This window comes from Gobio gobio, assembly GCF_949357685.1.
Source record: "Gobio gobio genome assembly, chromosome: 9".
Classification (NCBI taxonomy): Eukaryota; Metazoa; Chordata; class Actinopteri; order Cypriniformes; family Gobionidae; genus Gobio; species Gobio gobio.
Genome location: NC_137115.1, coordinates 25,991,030 through 26,017,177, shown reverse-complemented (window position 1 = coordinate 26,017,177; position 26,148 = coordinate 25,991,030). Strand labels below are relative to the sequence as shown.

General features: G+C 41.1%; 1 protein-coding gene across 1 annotated transcript; it reads right to left on the bottom strand.

The window, feature by feature from the left end:
• Positions 1-4,561: 4,561 nt before the first annotated feature.
• On the bottom strand, positions 4,562-8,070 carry LOC307131982 (extracellular calcium-sensing receptor-like; the record flags this gene model as incomplete). Its single annotated transcript, XM_079826117.1, has 6 exons — positions 4,562-5,475; positions 5,628-5,751; positions 6,084-6,311; positions 6,413-7,168; positions 7,256-7,544; positions 7,862-8,070. 6 exons carry the CDS (start codon positions 8,068-8,070, stop codon positions 4,562-4,564), a joined length of 2,520 nt encoding a protein of 839 aa, XP_079682243.1.
• Positions 8,071-26,148: the final 18,078 nt, after the last annotated feature.

Genomic DNA, 26,148 nt, shown 5'->3' with positions numbered 1-26,148 from the left:
GGGTCCGTGCTTTCGTTTCTCCAAGAGGGGTTGGAGCGAAGGCTGTCTCCCTCCACCCTCAAAGTTTATGTGGCCGCAATATCTGCCCACCACGATCTTTTGGAGAACAAAAAGGTAAGTCAGCACGACCTGATCATCAGGTTCCTGAGGGGGGCGAGAAGACTGAATCCTCCTCGCTCTCCTCTCGTACCCTCTTGGGACCTCTCAGTAGTTTTAAGTGCTCTGCAGAGGCCTCCCTTTGAGCCTTTACGGTCGGTTGATATTAAGTTCCTGTCGATGAAGACAGCTCTGCTTACCGCATTGGCCTCCGTTAAGAGGGTCGGGGACCTGCAGGCATTTTCGGTTGACGAAGCGTGCCTGGAATTCGGGCCGGCTAACTCTCTCGTGATCCTGAGACCCCGGCCTGGATATGTGCCCATGGTTCCCACCACTCCGTTCAAAGACCAGGTGGTGAACCTGCAAGCGCTGCCCATGGAGGGGGCAGAGCCAGCCTTGGCACTGCTCTGTCCAGTACGTGCTCTCCACGCCTACGTAGACATGACGCAGTGTTTCAGGACCTCAGACCAGCTCTTTGTCTGTTATGGTGGAGAGCGGAAGGGAAGTGCTCTCTCAAAGCAAAGGCTGTCTCACTGGATAGTGGACACCATTGTTTTGGCTTACCAGCAGCAAGGTCGACCATGTCCCCTTGGGGTTCGGGCTCACGCCACTTGGAGTGTCGCCTCCTCTTGAGCTTTAGCGCATGGCGCCTCGCTAACAGACATCTGCAGAGCTGCAGGCTGGGCGACACCTAACACATTTGCCAGATTCTATAATCTCCGAGTGGAACCAGTGTCCGACTATGTACTCGCGCCCCCTAGGGGCCGGTAATGGGCCAGGCTCAGGTGTCTTCGCTTGCTCGCCATTCCACTCCTCGGACTGGATACGTGCGATATCTTCCTCAGGTGAGCTCCCCGAGAGCCCTGAGTACCTCCAGCACTGCTTATGCCGATACCTGTGTGTCTGCCCTCTAGCGAGCCCAGACCCTCGTGTCCGGCCAGGTGCCCCGTGTGCATGGTTCCCCTCCGGCAACCCCCACACGTGTATTTCCACCGTAAGCCTTCGCAGTGAGCAGGAGTCTTCCCTTGGCAAGCCCCTGCCTCCCCTAGGGTTAAAAATCCACCTTTGGCTGCTACCCTAGAGTTTTCCCATATGCAGCCCTTAGTGGGTCATATGTGTACTCTCTAAGTCCTCCCCACGGGTAGGCATCTTGGCATTTGCTCACTGGAATATGCTTCCCAGTGTATCTTGGTATTCCTGTGATAAGTGGGAGTCCTTCGTCCATACTAGTCTTACGACAGGGCACTCGCACTTACGCAGGGCACTGGAAGACAGCTGAGTGGCGGGATTATATTGGGACCCCCATTCGTTAGTCACTAACGTTACGTCGTAGTGACTGAATGAAAGGGAACATCTCGGTTACGGATGTAACCCTCGTTCACCGAGGAGGGAGCGGAGACGTAACGTCCCATTGCCACATCAGCAGTGCTACCTGGAACACAGGAGTTCAGTCTTGGCTCCTCAAGCAGGTAACATAATGCGATTTTGCCAGGTACTTCCTTTTATACTCACGCGGTGAGGCGGAGTTACGTATGCAAATTCCGCATGCCCCATGGCATTGGCACGCCATTGGGCGTTTTCTCTAAGCTCGAAGATGATAGGCTTCTAAGCGAAACCCCCATTCGTTAGTCACTAACGTTACGTCTCCGTTCCCTCCTCAGGGGACGAGGGTTACATCCGTAACCGAGACGTTAGACAGTATTCTAGGTTGCTACGTGCAGAGGTTTTTTGTCCAATAATTACAAATTCAGTTTTTTCAGAATTAAGTTGCAGGAAATTATTAGTCATCCAATTTTTTATATCAGCTAAGCATTCAGTTAATCTTGTGAAATTGGTAAATTCCGTCAGGGCGTGAAAAAATATAGAGCTGAGTATCATCAGCATAACAATGAAAACTAACGCCAGCCAATCAGCCATATCAGCCAAATTCAACCACAGATGTCTTTCCATGGCCACCATCGCCGCCATCAATCGACCGATCGCGGCAGCTGTTTGTTTGGTGGCCTGGTGAGCTAAATTGGTGGTGCAGCGCAGTTCGACTACCGCATCAGGACAACCCCATCCCCTGATCGAGATCCTTCAGCAGTTCGGTACGCTTGCAAAACCGCCATGATGTTCAAAGCCGCCCCAGTCTGACCCGCTGACGTGTATGCCTTGCCATTTAAGCGAGATGTAGTCTTAAGCGGCTTAGATGGCTGGGATTGAGCCCTGAGTGTCGATGCTCGACCGGATGCAAGATAGTTCGCGAACATCTCGTTAATCGGTGGCATCAACACTGATGCCGGTGAATACATGCCGAATATGGGTTCTTCCATGCCCCCTCGATCTCAGTATGAAGATCAGGAAGGAATGGGAGGCTCACTGGAGCTGGAAGATTATGGCCGGAGAGAAATCGATCAAGCCGACCACAAGCGATTTCTCCCCTAACGCGCTGTCACGGCAGCTGCAGTCTGTCTTCAGCACGTTACATAACTTCTAATAGCTCCCCATACATGGGGCAGGGTGGCTGAGAGGATTCAAGATTTACCTGACTTTCACCACCCTCACCAGCCATCTCCTGCTCATCTGGAAGAACACTCGCTGCTGGGCTGAAGGAGAGATCTGTCTCACCCTCAGCACCCTCATCAGCTCACCCTCATCAGCCGCAGGATCCTCTGAGAGAACAACACCCCTCTCAAGACGATCGGCGTGCTCCATCTGGGAACCCCATGATGTGCGTCGCCACTCTGCGTCAGCACGAGTGGGACCCGCACCACCAATCCCAGATGCTGAGCCCTCTTCCCACGAGAAGAGAGCCAGACAAGAGCGGAGCGTTCTCAGAGAAAAACGCTCACAATTTGCACAGGTGCATGTTCTTCCCCCAGGTAGTAAACACACATCTCGTAGGTGTCCTCCAGTGTCAAATACCTAGCACAATTCTGAAAACACTTAGCTTTCTCTGTGCGTTTCATAATGAATTTGTATATCCTTAATTCGAGTAGCGCTTCAAACAGAACAGACTCTGAAGACGAAAAGATGAATGTCATGTTTGCAAGGCGTCCTTAAATACTTCCGGGTCGCAAGTTGATGACACCATGGGCTGTCATCAGTCAATAGGATTGTCGTGATTCGATACGTTTCAGACACCTATCACGCTGAGGCATTCCCCAAAGCGTTCTAAGACCCTTCGAAAGGGAACTCTATGTAACAACATCCATTAGTCTTGTGGACACATATTTACTACTATGTGTTATGTGGCCGGGCTTATTTCAGTGACCTAATTTTTGTTTTTCAATAACCATGCATACATTTTATTCTCTCAAAAATACAAATATGTACTTACATGTTGCTCACATATTATGGTAGCCCAGTCCATGCTGAATACAGTGTAATGACACTTTTGCTATTAATATGTTTATAAGCAACTGAATAAAGCACAAATGTCAGAGTAAAACTTCTAAAGGGCCCCAAAACTGCTCCAGTTTCTAATGAACAAATCACAGATTCTTGTTGTTTATTACATTTTACAAAATGTCCCAAATTTGTTTCTGGAAATGGGGTTGCAATTTCTTGCACAAATGACATCAAAAGTGGAAAATAAAAATTCAAAAACATACATTTACACACAAACTGACAACCAACAGCAACTTTCAGAAACCATCTTTATTTTACTATCACAAAATGAAATGCACAGGATTGTGGGATATCAATGGCAGCTAAGTATACATACAGTATATGCTGCCGTCAAATTTGCATATTCGTCAGATACGGACGTGCCTTGTTGCCTTCCAGGAACCATGGAGTGAAATTAAATATCAAAATAAGTATCCTATATATTCAGAAGTCCAAAAGAGATTTTTCAGTGCCACACATGTCTATCACAAGTATAAAATATTTAAGACATAAACCAATGTATACACAATTAAGAAATGTGCTTGGTTCATTATGTTAAGTACTGTCTAGGGATAGTTTAAAAATGGTAAGAGATTATAGGAACAATAAAATATATTATACATATTTTGTTATTCAGCACAAACTGTCACCGCTTGCTATTGAGTAGAACCCTTTATATTAACACACTTTATTTATTTATATATGCACATCACTCTGAAACAATCAGGATATTGCAACTGAATCAAACTCTTTGACAGCAAAATTTTTGTCATTGACTTATGTAATAAACTTACACAAGCACTGTTAATGTTATGAAAATGCTCACAGATAACATCAGCAGATTTAGAATTGTCAGCGTTTAAACAAAATATATTGTATAACCTCATAATCGTTAAATATTTAAATGTAACTAATTAATTAAAGGTGCTAAGTTTTTTATATAACTTACACCACTGCATTATATTTTGTTTAATATAAAAGTCTGTTTTTACCAGTTTATAAGAAAACCTTTTCTTTTTTTTTTTCTTGTGAATTTTCTAAATCTTTTGTCTTTAGTCATTTTGCAATGTTAATATAGACTTTATTTTATTTGTCAGGAGGACTTAGATGTTGTTTTTCCCATCATGTGTTTCTTTGTATTTTGCTCAGGCTTATATAGAATGATATAACATTTAGGTGCAAATATGCAGAATAGTAAACCAAAGCTTGAGGCTAAAATGGCAAATATCTCCACAGCTACAGTGAATTTTCCAGGAGAACTGACATAAGCTGGAATAAATGTGATCCATACAGCACAGAATATGAGCATACTGAATGTGATGAATTTGGCTTCATTGAAGTTATCAGGCAGCGTGCGAGCCAGAAAAGCCAAAATGAAACACAAGACACCAAGCAGGCCAAAATAACCCAGAATAGCCCAGAAACTTATAGTAGAACCCAGACTGCACTCAAGAATGATCTTTTCCTTGTAATATTTCATGTTTTTGTAGGGAAATGGAGGGGATATTGTTAGCCAAAGCACACAGATAAGAACCTGTATAAGTGTAAAGGCAAGAACACTGAGTCGTTGTTGTGCAGGCCCAAACCATTTCATGGCATTACTTCCTGGAAGTGTTGCCTTAAAGGCCATTAACACCACTATTGTTTTCCCCAGAACACAGGAGATACAGAGGACAAAAGTAATCCCAAATGCTGTGTGACGCAACATACAGGACCACTCAGTGGGCCGACCAATGAAAGTAAGTGAACAGAGGAAACACAGAGTCAATGAAAAGAGCAGCAGGAAGCTCAGCTCTGAGTTGTTGGCTTTTACTATGGGGGTGTCCTTCTTGCTGTAAAACAGGATGGCCACCAGCACAGTTATTCCTACTCCAAACAGTGAGAAAAAGACTAGCACCAAACCCATAATTTCTGTGAATGACAGAAACTCTATAGTCTTTAACACACATTTATTTTTCTCAGCATTAGACCAGTATTCCCCTGGACACTGCTTGCAGTTAATTGAATCTGGAAAGGAAGTTGTGATCACTATAGTTAGAGGAAAATTGTTCATTTATGAACTCCTTTGACAAGATACTGCTTCCTGAACAGCAAAATAAGAACACAAAAAAAGCAACTAATGAATTTTCTTTGAAACTGTAAGATGGGCTGAACATTACCTGTCTCATTACTAATTTCTCCTTCTGCACATGAAATACAGTCATAACAGCAGACAGGTCTTCCTTTCTGTGCAGCCTTCCTAGTGCCTGGAGGGCAACTCTCACTGCACACGGACCTTGGCTTCTACATAGCAAAATACATTTTACATAGTTATTTATGAAACTATGAAAGATAAAATTAACATTCATTTGTAAATATTATGGACAGAATATTGCATGGTTAAAGCATAAAATCATGCAAATGGAATCTTTTTTTTTTTCTTCTTTTTTTAATGTTGTTCCCTAAATAGGTGCAGAGCTTTAAGAAGAGGCACTGTTCAGGTTTTATAATACATTTACCCATATGATCAGTATATTTTGTCTTTAATAAAGGACAAGTATTTTTTATTTTTTTTACATTTTTTTATATTACACTGTAATTTAAACACCCTATAGTACAAACAGATTGTCATTTACCTCCAGCTGTCCTCCAGCCCAAATAATATTTTTAGTGCTAAGCATAAAGCTCTGGTCAGGGGGCAGTGAGGCATCAAAGAAGCCCACTGGTTTAAACTGGAATGATTCATCTGAGTCCTGCTGCCAATTCACGACTTCATAATGGGCTACTGTGCCACCAGTGCTGTCAAACCACACATGATCTCCAAACTTTACGGTGAAATTTACTTTTTTTAGAGCTTCAACCACCTGGTGAAAAAGAGGTACATTATTTCTAAGGCATGGGCTATTAACACATATTAACACACATATTAATATTTTTCTTTTTCTCTTTCTCTTCTTTTTTTTACCTGTTTTGGTTGTATTGTCAGACCTTTCTCACAGCCTTCTTGTTCTTTGCACTTCAAAAGACTGTGTAGTGAATGAGCCACAGCATAAACCGCTTTGTATACATTGCTTGCATATCTTTGTTCAGGCACGTCTTCATTGTTTTTTTTAAGTGTAAGGAGATCTTGATATCTGCTGCAGCTTAATGCATATTGTGAAGAATTTACCTCAATCTCTGAGCATGGAAAAGCTGTGTCCCAGAATGCTTTTATAACATAATCTGAAAAATCTTCAATATTGATTTTTCTAAATGCAAAGCCCAGCGACCCTCCCATCACATGAAAACTCTTTGGAGTGATCAAACTCTTTGCAGTTACCCATCCTTCCCCTCCAATCAACTGAAAGCCTGTAATATTCTGAATACTTAGCTGATCAATAAGTAAGCCCATTTCAATAAGTGAAACAAAAGCAACAATCACTTTTGCTGTGCTTTTTTTAATTGTGTTGACCACTTTGTTCAGTTTTTCAGTCTCTGTTCGGTAGAATTTCACAGAGTACTCCACACAAATCCCCTCCTTCTGAGCTGTTTTCAGAAATATGGCCATGACATTATTTCCATAGTCATTGTCACTGTTCACAGCTCCCACCCAAGACCAGCCTAATTGCTTGACTATGTATGCAAGTGCTCTGCCTTGGTGGTAATCACTAGCAATAGTCCTGAAGAATGAAGGGTAATCTTTCCTATTACTGAGACATTCACATGAGGCTGAGTGACTTATCTGAAAAAAAAACAAGACAAAAAAAAACACATGAAATAGTCATTAGTGTAGTGATTTTGTCCAACATCTGGTGTCACTACACCTTACCACTGGAATTTTAAAAGGTCCTGTAGTTCTGGACAGAATCACTGTGGCAGACGACTCAGTTTCTCCAATGATTGCATGTATAGGAGACTGTCCTTTACAGCTACACTCTGTTGAAAACTCTGGTCCATTCATCAGTCCCACAGTTGCACTCATAGCAGACAGTCTTGAACCACAGGTATCATAAATCCGGTAGCCAATAGAAACATTTGGAAGCAAACTTTCACTTCTGTTAATCTCTTCAATGGCAAAAATCATAATTTGAGCCATCCTAAAATCTCTTAAATTCACACTGTGAAAACATTTAATAATAATGATAAATAGCAACTAAACAATAATATCAATAATACTAATAATGCAAATATAAATTAAAAGTTAGTAAAATAAAATCAAAATGTTAGAAAAGTGAACAATATTATTTGATTTCAGCATCAAATAATAAAAAAGAAATTCACATACTCATGTTTGAAACACCATAATATTCCAGATATTATAATAGTTTGCTGTTATAAAATAAATGTATAGAAATAATGCATTTAAGATTTCATTTAAAATATCTTCATTTGATTTAAAAACATTATCTGATATAAGACTTCCAATGTAACAAACCTGGAGCATGACAGAAGCTGAGGTTTTCGTGTAAACTGAAATGAAGGTAATATTTCTTTACTGCGTATTGCAAAAAGTGCTCCAATGGTTATGTCTCCATTCTTGGAAAGCAGCGGGGACTTAGGTTCTCCCATCATTCTGCAAAGAGTGTTTCCCGCCTTGGTATGAAGTTGATGGAAAACCAGGGATATGTAAAGAAAGAGAAGCATTCTAACCATTGAGCTCAGCTGTGGCTGCCAACTGCAAATTAGTTGACTCAGTATTTGCACTTTTATAGACATAATTAATATGGATGAATGATTAAGAACATAGCCAATGACCTCAAATCCTGATCGATTGCCCCTGTCTCCTGTCTGCCTCCTGCCTGTTTGTAGCTCTGTACAGCCTTGCTTGCGTTTGAATATCTATTTTGATATATTTTCTTTGTTCTACTGCTAAATATAACTTACACGTCACCATACATTGTTTAAATATTGCCTATCACGTTAAATTTGACATTGCTAGCTTTAAATCTAAATCATCATCACACGTTAGCATTTCGCTAGCCTGTTAGCTTGTCATCTCTGCACCCGGGTCTCCTGTTCTCTGAGTTCATTAGTTGGATTAGTAAATAGTATCCAGCAAAAAATTGCCTAAAAGTAGGCTACGAGAGTAGCCGGCGCTGTCGTGAGCATTTATACTTCTGCGCTGTTGTCCGCGTCAATGTGCAATTACACATGCAGACGCTAGGAGGCAGTGTCGTCGGGCATGTTGGTGTAATCAAGACAACAGCCGAAGAAGAAGCAGCTTGTTGTGTAGAATCTGTACATTCATGTCTGAATATCAGCAGCAGTGAGAGAGCGGCTTTTCTTGCAGCTTGAGTTGTTGTATCTAATACAAATTAAGCATCTCTAGTTGATTAGTAGAGTTAAATAAGGCGATCTGGCTGGTATGTGTTTGTGAAATCATGCAGAGCTCGTGGCCGCTGTTTTCACTAGCGGTGAGCATCGATTTCTGTTGAGAGACTTCATTCACGAAATGTACCCTAATGTGTCCCTGTTTTTGATATACAATTACTGATTAACATCTTTGGTTTTAGTGAGAAAATAAATAAACTATACTCAGCGGATCTATGTATTTATTTACTATAAAGAATCGCTGGACTACAAAATATTGTATTATAGCAGACATAAGGAACTATCATCCCATTTCTGGACACACACACACTCCTATCGCAGATTTTTTATTTATTTATTGACCTGAGGGGTTCTGGCTGACCAATCACAGCGCTTGCGGTCCGCGTAGAATTGACGCGTTGTTACATTTTTGGAGAGGTGCGCGTCAACGCGTCTATGCATATGGTACGCCGTACCTTCTGCGTGCACTCGACGCAGAAGTATAAATTGGCCTTTAGAAACACGCATCCATACTTTATCTGAGAGTAGTGAGGATGTAACAGTTTTAGACACTGATTTGGATGCGAATAGCTTAGTGAACTCTGTACATTCTTCGGTTCCGGCTGCAGGGCCCCCGCATCAGGGAAACTGGGTAACGGTGAGACGGCATAGTCGCGGAGCTAAAAACTGCTTTTCCGTTCCGGTTAGAACATCAAACAGGTTCTCCCCTCTCAGTGAAGCACCCACTGAGTATCCTGTTGAAAGTGTCCTAGTCATTGGTGATTCTATTACACGGAACGTGAAAATATAGACACCAGCCACCATAGTCACATGTTTACCGGGAGCCAGAGCGCCTGACATCAAAGCAAATTTAAAAGTGCTGGCTAGAGCTAATCGTAAATTCTCTAAGATTATTATTCACGTCGGGCACTGATGATGTTCGACTTGAACTCGCTAGTACGATGTCAGAGGCTTTTTATTGTTCTGGACCGCTCCCTGTTAAAAGGAGTGATGAGATAGTTAGCAGACTATCATCACTCAATGGCTGGTTGTCTAAGTGGTGTCCGCAAAATAACATAGGGTTCATAGACAATTGGAAAAGTTTTTGGGGCAGACCTGACCTGTTGAAGAAGGATGGCATCCATCCCTCCTGGGGTGGTTCCGCTCTTCTCTCTAGTAATTTGGCACATAGTCTTTGAGCTAAACCTTGACTCACTAGGGCCCAGGTCAGGAAGCAGACAAACTGGCTAAACCGACCGTCTGCTAGCTGTCTCACATCACCGGAGTCAGATAAATCCCAGCACATATAGACTCTTTCACCTAGATATTATCATATAGAGACTGTGTGTAACCCGCCTTGTCTTTCTGCGTTGTGTTCTGGGTTGTTCTCAAGTAGACACAGAGGCACGGGCTGCCACAATGCAGTTTATTATCTGCGGTCATAAACAATATGGCAATGAGTGTTGCGTGACATCAGGTTAGCATCTCAGTCAAATCCAGCATTGCTCTGCCTGTACTCACATTAATCACATTTAACCTCTTTTCATACAGAAAAACTACATACATTTGTAATCAAAACAAATACAAAGAAAATATCACAGATATTCCCAATAGAAAAACACATTGTAAATTCCCCTTAGTCATACATTAATTCCATTATATAAACTACACATATATTCATGGAGTCATCTCGAACAAATATGCACAAACACAAAAAAAACATGCCTGCGGTCATAAACAATATGGCAATGAGTGTTGCGTGACATCAGGTTAGCATCTAAAAAAAATAGCATCACGTCAATACAATGTTAATGGCCTGCCGAACAGCTAGCTCACCACGTGCTGCAGCAGCTACCGAACTGCATTTAACATATAAAAACACAATATCGCGGCTTGTAGTTCATTAAGATTACTGCAAGATTCACTCATCATCATAGACACTCTTACACGGTGATATGTCAACAAATAAGTGATAATAACAACTTATATATCCGTTTTATTATCGGAGAAACCTGACGTGAACTCACCTCAGTCAAATCCAGCATTGCTCTGACTGAGGTTTGACTTGCGTGGCGCAAGTCCCGGTCTGATGACGTCACACGCATGCACTCCACTAACCCGACACGCAGGCAAAATCAACCCAAAACGAAACTCCCAGTAATACAAAAAGAAATATTTTTTGGTGGAATTCATAAGTATACAAATAAACCTGCTACATGTGTCTGTTCCCCGAATTAGTAAATACAAAAAAACATCAAAACCATTCAACAGTAAAAATTTAATTGATGTCCAACAAATAAACAACAGATATAATACAGATGAACAATTGATAAAGCTTGGGTTGCTGAATATTCGATCCTTTTCCCCAAAAGCGCTTATTGTTAATGATATCATTACAGATAATAATCTAAATGTGCTGTGTTTGACAGAAACCTGGCTAAAACCTGACGACTACATTACTTTAAATGAGTCCACCCCCCAAGATTATTGTTATAAACATGAGGCGCGTCTGAAAGGTAAAGGGGGAGGGGGTGCTGTTATTTATAATAATATTTTCAGTATTACTCATAAGTCTAGTTTCGAATATAATTCCTTCAAAGTTTTGGTGCTTTATGTAACGTTATGTAGTGTACATGATAAAACCCGTTTAACATTTGTGTTAGCTACTGTATACAGGCCACCAGGGCATAATACAGACTTTATCAAAGAATTTGCTAATTTTCTATCAGAGTTAGTACTGGCCGTAGATAAAGTACTAATTGTTGGTGATTTTAATATCCATGTAGACAACAAAAAAGACGGATTGGGATTAGCATTTAAAGACATTCTAAACTCTATTGGAGTTAGGCAACACGTGTCAGGACCCACTCATCGCCATAATCATACTTTAGACCTAATATTGTCGCATGGAATAAATGTTGATACCGTTGAAATTCTGCAGCAGAGCGATGGCATCTCTGATCATTACCTAGTATCATGTATACTTACATTTACATTACATTTACATTTAGTCATTTAGCAGACGCTTTTATCCAAAGCGACTTACAAATGAGAGCAATAGAAGCAACTACAACAGTCAGAGGCTACAGTATGCAAGTGCTGAAACAAGTCTCAGTTAATCTAACACAGAACACACAGGATTTTTTTTTTTTTTTTTTTTTTTTTTTTTTTTTTTTTTTTTTTTAAATAAATTAGACAGACAGAAAAATGAATAGAATGTTAAGTGCTATTCTTGATTGGTCAGGTGCTGCTGGAAGAGATGCGTCTTTAGATGTTTTTTGAAAATGGCTACAGACTCGGCTGCTCGAATTGAGATAGGCAGGTCATTCCACCAGGTGGGGGCAGTCCAGGAAAAGGTCCGTGACAGTGATTTCATGCCTCTCTGGTATGGCACCACAAGGCGTCGTTCACTGGTAGAACGCAAACTCCTGGAGGGTGTGTATGTCTGAACAAGCGAGTTAAGGTAAATTGGTGCAGAGCCAGTGGTTGCTTTGAAGGCGAGTACCAGTGCCTTGAATTTGATGCGAGCGGCTATTGGTAGCCAGTGGAGTCTGATGAAGAGAGGCGTGACGTGCGCTCTCTTCGGCTCGTTAAAGATCACTCTCGCCGCTGCATTCTGGATCAGTTGCAAGGGTTTGATAGTGCATGCCGGAAGGCCTGCTAGAAGAGCATTACAGTAGTCCAGTCTGGAGAGAACAAGAGCTTGGACCAAGAGTTGTGTGGTCTGCTCTGATAGGAAGGCTCTAATCTTCCTAATGTTGTATAATGCAAATCTGCAGGACCGGGTTGTTGCAGTAATGTGGTCAGTGAATTTTAGCTGATCATCGATCACAACTCCAAGATTCCTGGCTGTCCTGGACGGAGTTATGGTTGATGATCCTAGCTGAATGGAGAGATTGTGATGAAGTGCTGGGTTGGCTGAGACCACAAGCAGTTCAGTCTTTGCAAGGTTGAGTTGCAGGTGATGCTCCTTCATCCAGGCAGAAATGTCTGTTAGGCAGGCAGCAATACAAACACCAACCGTGGGATCATCTGGTTGAAATGAGAGGTAGAGTTGAGTGTCGTCTGCATAGCAGTGATAGGAAAAGCCATGTTTCTGAATGACCGATCCCAGTGATGACATGTAGATGGAGAAGAGAAGTGGTCCAAGCACTGAGCCCTGTGGAACTCCAGTGGCTAGATGATGTGACTTAGACACTTCACCTCTCCATGACACCCTGAAGGACCTACCTGAGAGGTAAGACTTGAACCACTGGAGAGCAGTTCCTGAGATGCCCATCTTCATGAGAGTTGACAGGAGGATCTGGTGGTTAACTGTGTCAAAAGCAGCAGACAAATCCAGTAAGATAAGTACTGTGGATCTGGAAGCCGCTCTTGCCTGCCTCAGTGCCTCCGTAACCGAGAGCAGGGCAGTCTCAGTTGAGTGGCCGCTTTTGAAGCCTGATTGGTTGATATCCAGGAGGTTGTTCTGTTCAAGAAACGTAGAGAGCTGGTTAAAAACAACTCGCTCGAGTGTCTTTGCAATGAAAGGCAGAAGCGATACCGGTCTGTAGTTTTCTAAAAGTGCTGGGTTCATAGAGTGTTTCTTAAGCAGTGGGGTTACCCGAGCCTGCTTAAATGCTGTGGGGAAAGTCCCGGTGTGAAGAGAGGTGTTGACAATGTGAGTGAGTGCAGGAGTAACAGAAGAAGAAATGGCCTGAAGGAGGTGAGTGGGGATAGGGTCAAGTGGACAGGTAGTGGGGTGGTTGGAAAGGATGAGTTTGGAGACTTCAGCTTCAGAGAGCAGAGAAAAGGAGGGGAGTGTATGTGTTATGGTTGTTGAGATGTGCGTGTCGGTTTGTGGTGCGGAGAATTGGCTGCTGATGGAGGAGGTTTTTTGTGTGAAAAATGATGCAAAGTCATCAGCTGTAAGAGTTGATGAAGGAGGGAGGGGGGGAGGACAGAGGAGCGAAGAGAACGTTCTGAAGAGTGCACGAGAGTCAGAGCAGTTGTGTATTTTGTTGTGATAGTATGTAGATTTAGCAGTGGAGACATTAGCAGAGAAAGAAGCGAGAAGAGACCGATACAGGGTCAGGTCAGTAGTGTTTTTAGTTTTGCGCCACTTCCTCTCTGCCGCCCGGAGCCCAGAGCGATGTTCGCGGAGAACATCAGACAGCCAGGGGGCAGAGGGAGTGGTGCGGGCTGGCCTGGATGAAACGGGACAGAAGTTGTCTAAGCAAGATGTAAGAGTGGAGCAAAGAGTGTCAGTAGCACTGTTAGTGTCCAGTGCTGAGAACTGAGCAGGTGGAGGGAGTGAGGAGGAAACCATAGTGGATAGACGGGAGGGAGAGAGTGAGCGTAGATTACGCCGAAAGGTAATCAGCGGAGGAGTGTGTGTTGTGTTAGGAGTTAGTAGGAGGTTAAGAGTGATGAGAAAGTGATCTGAGGTGTGTAAAGGAGTAACTAAAGTGACGTCTGTGGAGCAGCAGCGTGTGTAGATAAGATCAAGATGGTTACCTGATTTATGAGTAGCTGTAGTAGATACTCGCTTAAGATCAAATGAGGTCAGAAGAGTGTTGAAGTCTGCAGCCTGGGGTTTATCAAGGTGAATGTTGAAGTCACCGAGCAGTACCAGAGGAGTGCCATCCTCAGGGAAGTGAGAGAGTAACATATCCAATTCCTCCAGGAAGTTACCCAGTTGACCTGGAGGACGATAAATAACTACAACATGGATTTTAGCAGGGTGAGTGACAGTGATTGAGTGTGATTCAAATGAGCAGTTGCCAGATAGAGAAGGGATGGGCTCAAATATCCAATCCTTTGAGATGAGCAGACCAGTACCTCCGCCCCTCCCAATCTGGCGAGAGGTGTGTGAAAAAGAGAAATTATTTGAGAGAGCTGCAGGAGTGGCAGTGTCTTCTGGTTTGATCCAGGTTTCAGTTAGAGCCATGAGACTGAGATGTGAATGAGTGGAAATAGATGAAATAAAGTCTGCTTTGTTTACAGCAGACTGGCAATTCCAGAGACCAATTGGAATGGACATTAATGTAGCAGAGGAAATGGGTACACTACGCAGATTATTAGGATTACGGCGTCTAAAATGTACAGAGCGTGATTTACGGGTGTGTGTGATAATAGTAGAGATTTGGAAGCACATTGTGAATACGGGTCAGAGAAATTAGCAGATGAAAACAAGCAAAAACACAAAAGTGGACAAAGTATATATATATAGCTATACTCAAGTGCCTTGTCGGTGTCCTTGCTCGAGTGGAGTCGCGCAGAGTAGAGTCGAATGGTCTTTACACTCTTCGGAGTCGCGCAGAGTAGAGTCGAATGGTCTTTACACTCTTCGGTCTTCACACGAGGAGGGCTTCACACGAGGGCTGCCGCTTCCGCTGCCGCGGAGTACTACTCAATTTATACTCGCATTAAATGTCGTTATTGAATACAGCTGGCTACTCCCAGTGAAACGCGTTAGTTCGCACGAGGTCAAACAATAACAAACCAGACTACAACAAACAGCCAACTACAGCAAACAGACAGCGTTCTAAAGAACAGCTGAACTACAGATCAAATGAGGAAAATGTAAACAGAACTCACACACTAGCTGTTTTCCCTGATGTTCGATGCTTCTCTCTGACTCAAAGTAAACAATGAACGCTCTATATAGCACGCTGGCTTATGGCCACGCCCAGTGAAACGCGTTAGTTCGCACGAGGTCAAACAATAACAAACCAGACTACAACAAACAGCCAACTACAGCAAACAGACAGCGTTCTAAAGAACAGCTGAACTACAGATCAAATGAGGAAAATGTAAACAGAACTCACACACTAGCTGTTTTCCCTGATGTTCGATGCTTCTCTCTGACTCAAAGTAAACAATGAACGCTCTATATAGCACGCTGGCTTATGGCCACGCCCAGTGAAACGCGTTAGTTCGCACGAGGTCAAACAATAACAAACCAGACTACAACAAACAGCCAACTACAGCAAACAGACAGCGTTCTAAAGAACAGCTGAACTACAGATCAAATGAGGAAAATGTAAACAGAACTCACACACTAGCTGTTTTCCCTGATGTTCGATGCTTCTCTCTGACTCAAAGTAAACAATGAACGCTCTATATAGCACGCTGGCTTATGGCCACGCCCAGTGAAACGCGTTAGTTCGCACGAGGTCAAACAATAACAAACCAGACTACAACAAACAGCCAACTACAGCAAACAGACAGCGTTCTAAAGAACAGCTGAACTACAGATCAAATGAGGAAAATGTAAACAGAACTCACACACTAGCTGTTTTCCCTGATGTTCGATGCTTCTCTCTGACTCAAAGTAAACAATGAACGCTCTATATAGCACGCTGGCTTATGGCCACGCCCAGTGAAACGCGTTAGTTCGCACGAGGTCAAACAATAACAAACCAGACTACAACAAACAGCCAACTACAGCAAACAGACAGCGTTCTAAAGAACAGCTGAACTACAGATCAAATGAGGAAAATGTAAACAGAACTCACACACTAGCTGTTTTCCCTGATGTTCGATGCTTCTCTCTGCTACTTAATTTAGCTAAGGTTGCAAACCCGCCCCCTCGCTTCAAAAATGGCAGGACAATCACTGCCGCTACTAAAGATTGCTTTTTAAATACTGTTCCTCATCAGTATCATCTCCTCAGCATCCCAGATAGCTTAGCCCTCTATGGCATAGTGTTGCCCGCAGGCAACAAACTACCCTTTTCACTGCATGAAAAGTGGGATTTTCGTCAGTATGTGGCACTGTAGATTGTTGTGAAACTTCAGGTTTACGACTGTGCACGGCAATTTGCAGGCAACACAGAAAACTGCCGTAAATTGACGTAAATTGACGTGGGCCTTGCTTGGCAGTGGTCCCCCCATGACCCCCCCTCCCCTTAATTCTAGGGGAGGCTTTATCATGTAAATGAACATGCTGTGAGCTACACAAATGCAAATCAGAGTAGCAGCAGGGGGAGTTTTATCTAGGTTCTGAATTTTTTAAACTAAAACATTTTTCAGTTAAATGTACTCGTTTTAGTTCACATTACTAAAAAATTTTTTTTAGGGCAACCAGTTTGCTCCAATTTTTTAAGTAGATTCAACTTGTCTGGGCAAACAGAGTAGATTAATTACTCTGTATGTCATTAGCAATAACCATGTAAAAAAAAAAAAAATACACACAAAATAAAAAGTTACGGTGTTATGCCTATATGTAATTGAAGCACTTTTGCCACACCCATTAACTTAACCCTCATATGTCCTTAGTTTCCTGTTTACACTCAGTGCATTTGGGGTCAATATGACCCCAAAATTTAGAGAATGATTGTAAAAAAACTGTACATTTTTAATAATACATATAATATATTATTTTTTTTGTTTACTTCTCATCTATACAGTAATGCTGTGTTTTTGGATATACAAAGTACTTTTGTACCTATTTACCACACAAATCCTCAACTATACCATTAGCTTGCGTGTAAAATATTAATTTTTTATGAAAAAAATACTTAAATGATGATCTAAATTAAAAATAATTTGTTTCTGGATATTTATCTAGGTGTTAGCTGTACAATTCTGCCATCTGTTGGTCAAAGACAAACCTGAAGGAATTACAAATTAAGAAAGAAATTGTTTTGTCCATAGAGACCCAGCAGAGGGCCATAGAGATCCATTCATTTTACTGGATGTGGCCAACTGCTCGTATCATAACTTTTGTGATACATTTTGTGAATTTATACATGCATAAACATTATACAAGACATTAAAAATAAATATTCTTTCAAATAGTAGAATTTTGGTAGTTTTTGATGCGTTTTGATATGTCTGTTTTTACAAAATACCACAGAAATCGCCACAAGAAACACCTAAAGTTTCACTTGAATAAAGCAGGTAATCCAAAGTCTCCAGGAGAGTGTATTTCATTGTCATACTGCCACAGTATGAACTGTGTGCAGGACACCAAAGACCCTCTTTTGTGGGAACAATTTCTTTGTTTTCAAAACAAAGTTGCAGCTCTTAGATCTCAGAGTAAACTTTCTCAAAGTTGAACAGGTCAGATGCCTTTCATCTCTCCCTTGCTCTCTCTGCATGTGTGTGTGTGTGTGTGTGTGTGTGCATGCATTAGGTCTCACTGATTCACTCACACGTCTTCTACATTTGATAGCTGATTTCATTTGACAAATGATTTCATTTGCTGATTTCTGATTTCATTTGACAAACTCCATACAGATGCTCTCTGTGACAGTCACACCTCTCTCTCTCTCTCTCTCTCTCTCTCTCTCTCTCTCTCTCTCTCTCTCTCTCTCTCTCTCTCTCTCTCTCTGTGTGTGTGTGTGCGTGAGTGTGTGTGTGCGCGCGAGTGTGTGTGTGTGTGTGTGCACACGTGTGTGTGCCCGTGTGTGTGCATTAGGTCTCACCCCTTTTATCTTTGTTCTGCATTTGTAGCTGATTTTATTTGGCTGTGGCAGTTATACCTGTTTGTGTGTGTGTGTGTGTGTGTGTGTGTGTGTATGTTTGAGTGAGCATGTCTTTTCTACATTGCATTTTTGCTCTAGTACCAGGCCTTCATTTCTGTGTGGAAATTTTCAGATTTATGCTGGAATTATTGATTTTATTTGTCAATTTCTAAAAAAAATGCTTTCAATTGGAGTCACACCTGTGTGTGTGTTTGTGTGCGCGAGCATGTGTGTGTGCAAGTGATCATGTTCGTTCCACATTACATTTGTGCTCTAGTACCAGGACTTCGTTGTGGTATGGAAATTTTCAGATTTATTCTGGATTTATAGATTTTTTTTGACAAATGAAAAATAAAAAACACATTTTTTTCGATTTTCCCATTCATTTCAATGTGGGGTCATATTGACCCCAAAGGTCATGAGTGTGACTTTTTTTTTTACATGCCTTTAGAACAACCGAATCAAGCCCAGGTTTTTTGTGTGTGTATAGATAGATAATTTAGAAAAAGTCACAAGATATCATTCCACTGAGATAAAGGGAACCATTATTTTTAACCAAAGAAAAGTCGATTGGGGTCATATTGACCCCAAAGCACAAATGAGGGTTAAATAAAGTGAAAATAAATACAGGGAGTGCAGAATTATTAGGCACGTTGATTTTCTGATCATATTTTTTTTCCAGGCACATTTGACCAATTCCAAACCACAGTAATCCTAATTACTACTATTGATTTAGTATTTAATAATGTATAAGTGATATATAATTGTTCATGAAGGCTGGAAATGAAAATCACCTTATATTCAGGTGTGCAGAATTATTAGGCATGTTTTCTTTTACAGATAAATTGAGCCAAAAAAGAGATTTAACTCAGACTGAAAAGTCAAAAAGTATTAAATGCCCATGAGAAGGATGCAATACTAATGCAATACTAGACATTGCAGTTAAGGCATGACCATTGGACAGTGAAATGCTCGTTGGGTCAGCAGGATCTGACAAAAACAGGTGGTGAAGAAAAGACACCTGTTAACTGCAAAAGAATTAAGAATTAAGGTGAAGAATTAAGGGTGAAACCATCAGGAACCCTTTAGTCTCCAGCGCCACCATTTTCCAAAGCTGCAACCTACCTGGAGTCTCCAGAAGTGCAAGGTGTCAGGATCTCAGAGACTTCAGTTAGGTAAAGAATCCTAAAAAATGACCCCCACTAGATAAGAATCACAAGCTGAAGTGTTGTAAAATACATGAAGAAGGTTTTTTTATAGGCTTTATGGACAGATAGGTTGAGAGTGACTCTTGAAGGACCAGCACCACATCCTCTAGTACCACTGTTTGAAGAATTCATCTTCCAGAATCTGGCAGTACGTTTTGGGAGTTCATTTTTAGTCCATCTCTGCAAAACGGACTTCAGGATGGACTAAAATGAACTCCCAAAACGTACTGCCAGATTCTGGAAGATGAATTCTGAATTGTTTTTGCTGCTTTGCTTTTTCGTGATCAACAACGACAGGACGCCATTTCGCCTTCAGCTCCCCTTCAACTCCTCTGCGGCTAACTTTTTCGACTAATTTTCAGCTGTCTTCGTCTTCACAACTCTGAGGCAAACTGCAGGTGCTATAAACCAGAGCATGGGTAATGTAACGTTACGATTTAAAGAATGTGCTTTTATTCAGCTGTATAAGGAAATGGATGCGTTAATAGATCCGAGCTTAAAACTGCACATTTTGTTTTCACAGACTATCCTCGCCTCATAACGAAGCTGTGAGCTCTTATCTGCTTGGAGCGATTTCCGCGAGTCCAGATTTAACCGCTGATCACGACGAAATTGTGTGTAAGTAACTTCTAATGAGTTTCTCATTCCTTGTTTAATTTTACCGTGACTGTTTTTATTAATACCAGTCTCATGTAATTGTTTTCCAGCTGCCTGTAAGACTTATTATGAATCGACACGCCGGAGCTTCAGATACAAACAACCCGAACTTACATCGCAGGCGGAAACTGCGAAGTTTAGCTCGGAGTCGATCAAGAAGAAAAAGGGTAAGATTTATTATATTAGATCCGTTTTTTGTCAATGTGAGTATTTTTCAGGTTGCTTATTGTCTTTATGGATTGTATTACAGTTGCTGGAAGCGAGAGTGTGCTGGATGAGGTGGACATTTGGAAGTGCGCGACCATTGAACTCATATCTGACGAGGAAGACGGCTTTGTTGACGGGGTGTCTGGATGGATTGTGCGGCCACCGCCCTCTCGCAGCCTGGAGCACGCCGAACTTTACATTACATTACGAGACATTACTGCTGCACTGTACATAGTTGTGTGTTTAACAATAAAGCTCTTTCTTTGAATAAACAGCTGTGTTTTATAAATGAAGCCCTTTCTTTGAATGAACAGCTGTATGCTTATAAATGAAGCTCTTTCTTTGAATAAATGGCACGGTCCGTATAATTTTCCCATATATTCCTTGATGGTATGAATACTTCATAGCACAATAACATTAATATAAAACAAATTATTACAACATAAATTATATATTTATTATTATTATTGGGGTTTACATTTATAATGAGCCAGGGGGACCAATAATGATTAGTTTGCAGTGATCTGCCAACCAATCACGAGGGATTTTTCTTTTTTAAATGTAGTGGCTTCAGCCAATAGTGAGTGAGTAAATTCAAGTCTGGCCGTTGACTCTCTGGTTTCGCTGCTTTTCATATGCTAATTAGAGGCGTTGCACCTCCGCGCGGTCTCAGTGGGGGGCTCTCCACCTATGTCATGGTTCGTTTACGACAATTTGTGGCACAGACAAACGCGACGTTCGCTGCCTCTAAATTGTCGAAAACTGCCGAAAATTAGGGAGATTTCCGGGAGTATACAGGCGTTTACGGGGTCGAAAATCCCACTTTTCATGCAGTGTTTGGACCTCACACCGCCCCTTTAACTTTTTTTAATATTTTTTTTAAATATATAATATCACCTGACATGTCTGTTCAATGAAATGATGGGCTGAAGTGGGTGTGACTTTTTGTTTGGGGGTGGAGCAGTCCTTTCATGAAGCAAAGCCACATGGGACACAGTGCCATCAATTGGTTGGATAAATATCACTTTTTAACATGTTTAAATTGAAATAAATTAATAAAAAAAATATATGCATGTGCATCAACATGTAAAGAAGTATGTTTGATTGTTTAAATATTTATTTTGTTTTTATTTATATACTAAAACTGTGTTTTTTTCTGTGCAGTTAGACCACTTTTGTTCAGGCAATATCATAGTGTTAGGACCATATGGTGCATTCAAGTCTTCCTGGGAAGTTTGTTTTTACACGTTCAGAAAACTCAAAGAATGTGGATGATGAGTATCATTTATGTTTTTTATTATTATTATTAATACCGATCAGGCATAACATTATGACCACCTCCCTAATATTGTGTTGGTTCCCCCTTTTGCTGCCAAAACAGCCCTGAGCCATCAAGGCATGGACCCCACTAGACCCCTGAAGGTGTGCTGTGGTATCTGGCACCAAGATGTTAGCAGCAGATCCTTTAAGTCCTGTAAGTTGTGAGGTGGGGCCTCCATGGATTAGACTTGTTTGTTCAGCACATCCCACAGATGCTCGATTGGATTGAGATCTGGGGAATTTGGAGGCCAAGTCAACACCTCAAACTCGTTGTGCTCCTCAAACCATTCCTGAAGCATTTGTGCTTTGTGGAAGTGTGAAAGTGTTAAAGAGGCCACAGCCACCAGGGAACACTGTTTCCATGAAAGGGTGTACATGTACTGCAACAATGCTTAGGTAGGCGGTGCATGTCAAAGTTACATCCACATGGATGGAGGACCCAAGGGTTCCCAGCAAAACATTGCCCAAAGCATCACTGCCTCCGCAATGCAATGTCTAGTATTGCATTAGTATTGCATCCTTCTCATGGGCATTTAATACTTTTTCTCCTTTTTCTTCTTCCCATAGTGCACCTGGTGCCATGTGTTCCCCAGGTAAGCCACGCCCACACAACCGGCCATCCACGTGATATAGAAGAACACGTGATCATCCGACCAGGCCACCTTCTTCCATTGCTCCGTGGTCCAGTTCTGATGCTCACGTGCCACTGTTGGTGCTTTTGGCGTTGGACAGGGGTCAGCATGGGCACCCTGACCGGTCTCAATGAGCCTTAGCCACCCATGACCCTGTGGCCTGTTCTCCACTGTTCCTTCCTTGGAGCACTTTTGATAGAGACTGACCACTGCAGACCGGGAACAGCCCACAAGAGCTGCAGTTTTGGAGATGCTCTGACCCAGTCGTCTAGCCGTCACAATCTGGCCCTTGTCAAACTCGCTCAAATCCTTACGCTTGCTCATTTTTCCTGCTTCTAACACATCAACTCTGAGGACAAAATGTTCACTTGCTGCCCAATATATCCCACCCACTAACAGGAGCCGTGCCCACTAACAAGAGCCGTGATGAAGAGATCATCAGTGTTATTCACTTCACCTGTCAGTGGTCATAATGTTATGCCTGATTGGTGTATGAATATAATACATAAGGTGTTAGTTGTAATTAGTTGTAGTGTTTTTTTATTGTTTGCTGTTTTTCAAAATATAATTTTATCTAATGCACATATTGCTTGTTTCTATGTAGAAAACCTTGGAGTTTTAATACCCTTATGGTACAGTGTTGCCTTGAGGCAACAAACCAAAATCTGGTTCAGGGGTGGGGGGGTGACACTTTTTATGATGGATATATTATCAGGGACCCCCAAGCTCACAAAAAATGGGGTGAAATATTTTTTTCCCCAAAAAATAAAAAGTCATGCCATAGAGGGTTAGAAGAACTCGATGTTGCAACAGGAACTATTGACTCTCTCTTTTCCAGTACTTTAGACACAGTTGCTCCCCTGCGCTTAAATAAGATTAAAGAAAATAGTCCAACGCCGTGGTACAACGAGCACACTCTGGCCCTTAAAACAGCAGCCAGAAAAATGGAGCGTAGCTGGAAGAAAACAAAACTAGAGGTCTTTCTTAATTCGTGGAAAGAGCACATGATCGCATACAGAAAGGCCGTAAAAACTGCTAGATCTGCTTATTTCTCGACTCTCTTGGAAGAAAACAAACACAACCCTAGGTATTTATTCGATACAGTAGCTAAATTAACCAAAAATAAAGCTTCAACTTCTGATGTTTGTAAACAGCACAGCAATGAATTTATGAACTTCTTTACATGTAAGATTTTAACCATGCAGCCGTCTACTACAGTATCACATCAGACAGAGCATTGTAGTGTCACTGAGGAAAAATTACACTCATTCACTGCTAGAGGAGAAGAAGAATTGGCTAAGCTCTTTAAATCATCAAAATCAACAACATGTATGCTTGACCCTGTACCGGCTAGGCTATTAAAAGAGATGCTACCAGAGATCATAGATCCTCTTCTTAATATCATTAATTCATCTTTGTCATTAGGATATGTACCGAAAACTTTTAAGTTGGCTATTATTAAACCACTTATTAAAAAAACGCAACTTGATCCTACTAGTGTTGTTTTCGTCAACGAAAAGTATGACTAAATATCGTCGTCAACGAACCTTTATAACGTGACGAAAACGAGACGAGACGCAACGTAAATGCTGGTCATGTGACGATGACGAATAAAAACGAGACTAAATGTGGTTCACAAAATAAAAACTATGCTAAAATGTCTCTTCATTTTCGTTGATGAAAATGAGACGAGACGAAAAGTCGCGTTTTTATTATTATTTTGCAGTATTTCTGTGCGTCTCATTCAGGGGCTGCATCAGGTCTCACTGCGCAGACGCAGGCGACATCACTCTCTTAAAACCCCACTCGCGCGGCATTTTAGAAAATTTAGCTCCGGTCAGTGAACGAGACCGATGGGTGGGCAGTCGGGGTTCGTAAGCACTATTCGGACGGTAATTGTTTGTCCAGCGGTCGTAAGGTGTGTTTATCGTTTACAGGGGCTAGTCAGTGATTTTATTGTCGTCTTAATCCAGAATATCAGTGTTTTTCTCCCACCACCCGTGTAAAAATCTCCGGCCGAATGACCTAACTTACTGTTTGACAAACACCAAGGTCGTGTGGTGCCGTCTGAATCCACATCTCTGAGTTTTCAATAATATATAACTTCAGAATTCACGGTTTATATCCTTTTTGGCCACTGCAGAGCACCGTGCGGTTGTGCTTCGCTGTTATTTGGATGCATTTGAAAGATCTAGACTTGTATTACTGAAATGCTGGCAAGTATTTACAAGAGCAAGATATTTCATCACCTCTCAAAAAAAGAAAGAAAAGCACGTAAACATTTGAATTGTGCCGTTATAACGGCAGCAATTAGATATGTTAAAATAACTGCAGCATTATGATTACCTCATAAGCGAATAAGAGGCTGTATTCACTTATTTCCACTCATTTCCATATGGAATAAAATTACATCCTTTATTTTGAGATAAAATACAAGACAGAAAAACATTTTAACTATAATGTGGGTCCATTTTTCTATAATTAAATAATAATTTGGATATTATTTTCCTATTATTAAATTAAATTAAATATGCATTTATTCTTATTAAGACATTTGGAAAAACTGTTATTACATTGAAGTGGAAAATAAAACGGGTGTTGTGGAAAAAGATGGGGAGAAATGTGGCCACAAAAATCACAGGAAAAAACACCACAAACCTTAAGAGACATCTCAATGTTTTTATTTATTTTATTTAAATGTATGTGTGTGTACTTCTACCATGTTTAGTTGGTAAAATAAATATGTTGTAACTTCAAATCAGAGCGTCTTCCGTGTCTGGAATGGATGTATTCTTGAGTCTATAAGGTAACAATAATATAATAAGATAACATTGTTTGAAATGGGTTTGGCTAAAAGAAGATTTTGGTTTTGTCTATAATATGTACTTACACTATATTGACTGGGTTAAATAGAATTGCATTACTAAAAAGAGACTAAAATACAATTTTCATTGACTAAAACTTGACTAAAATGTCATCAGTTATCGTCGACTAAAACTAGACGAAAATATTCATAGAAAATTCTGACTAAAATAAGACTAAAATGCTCAGACTTTTAGTCGACTAAAACTTGACTAGACTAAAAAGAGTATGACTATGACTAAAACTAATAAAAACTAAAATGACAGCTTGACACAAAGACTAGACTAAAACTAAAATTAAAACAGGCCGCCAAAAACAACACTAGATCCTACAGAATTTGTTAATTATAGGCCAATCTCAAATCTACCCTTTCTGTCAAAAATACTTGAAAAGGCAATGTCTTCACAATTATGTTCCTTTTTTAGAAAGAAATGGTATCTGTGAGGATTTCCAGTCAGAATTTAGACTGTATCATAGTACTGAGATCGTGGCTGTATCTCTCTATTAGTGTTACTCGATCTTAGCGCTGCATTTGATACTATCGACCACAACATTCTTTTGAATAGACTCGAAAATAATGTAGGCATTAGTGGAATTGCTTTGTCATGGTTTAAATCATACCTATGTGACCGTTATCAGTTTGTAGCAGTAAATTAAGAGATGTCCCACCGATCACAATTTCAGTATGGAGTACCGCAAGGCTCAGTGCTAGGACCGCTGCTCTTCACCCTGTACATGCTACCACTGGGAGATATCATTAGGAAGCATGGCGTTAGTTTTCATTGTTATGCTGACGATACTCAGCTCTATATTTCTTCACGCCCTGACGAAATTTACCAATTCACAAGATTAACGGAATGCATAGCTGATATAAAACATTGGATGACCAGTAATTTCCTGCAACTCAATTCAGAAAAAAAATAATTTTTAATTATTGGACAAAAAAGCACCAGAAGTAGTAACCTAGAATACTGTCTAACACTTGATAGCTGCTCTGTCAAGTCCTCGTCGCCAGTGAGGAACCTGGGTGTGCTCTTTGATACCAATCTTTCGTTTGAAAGCCACGTTTCTAGCA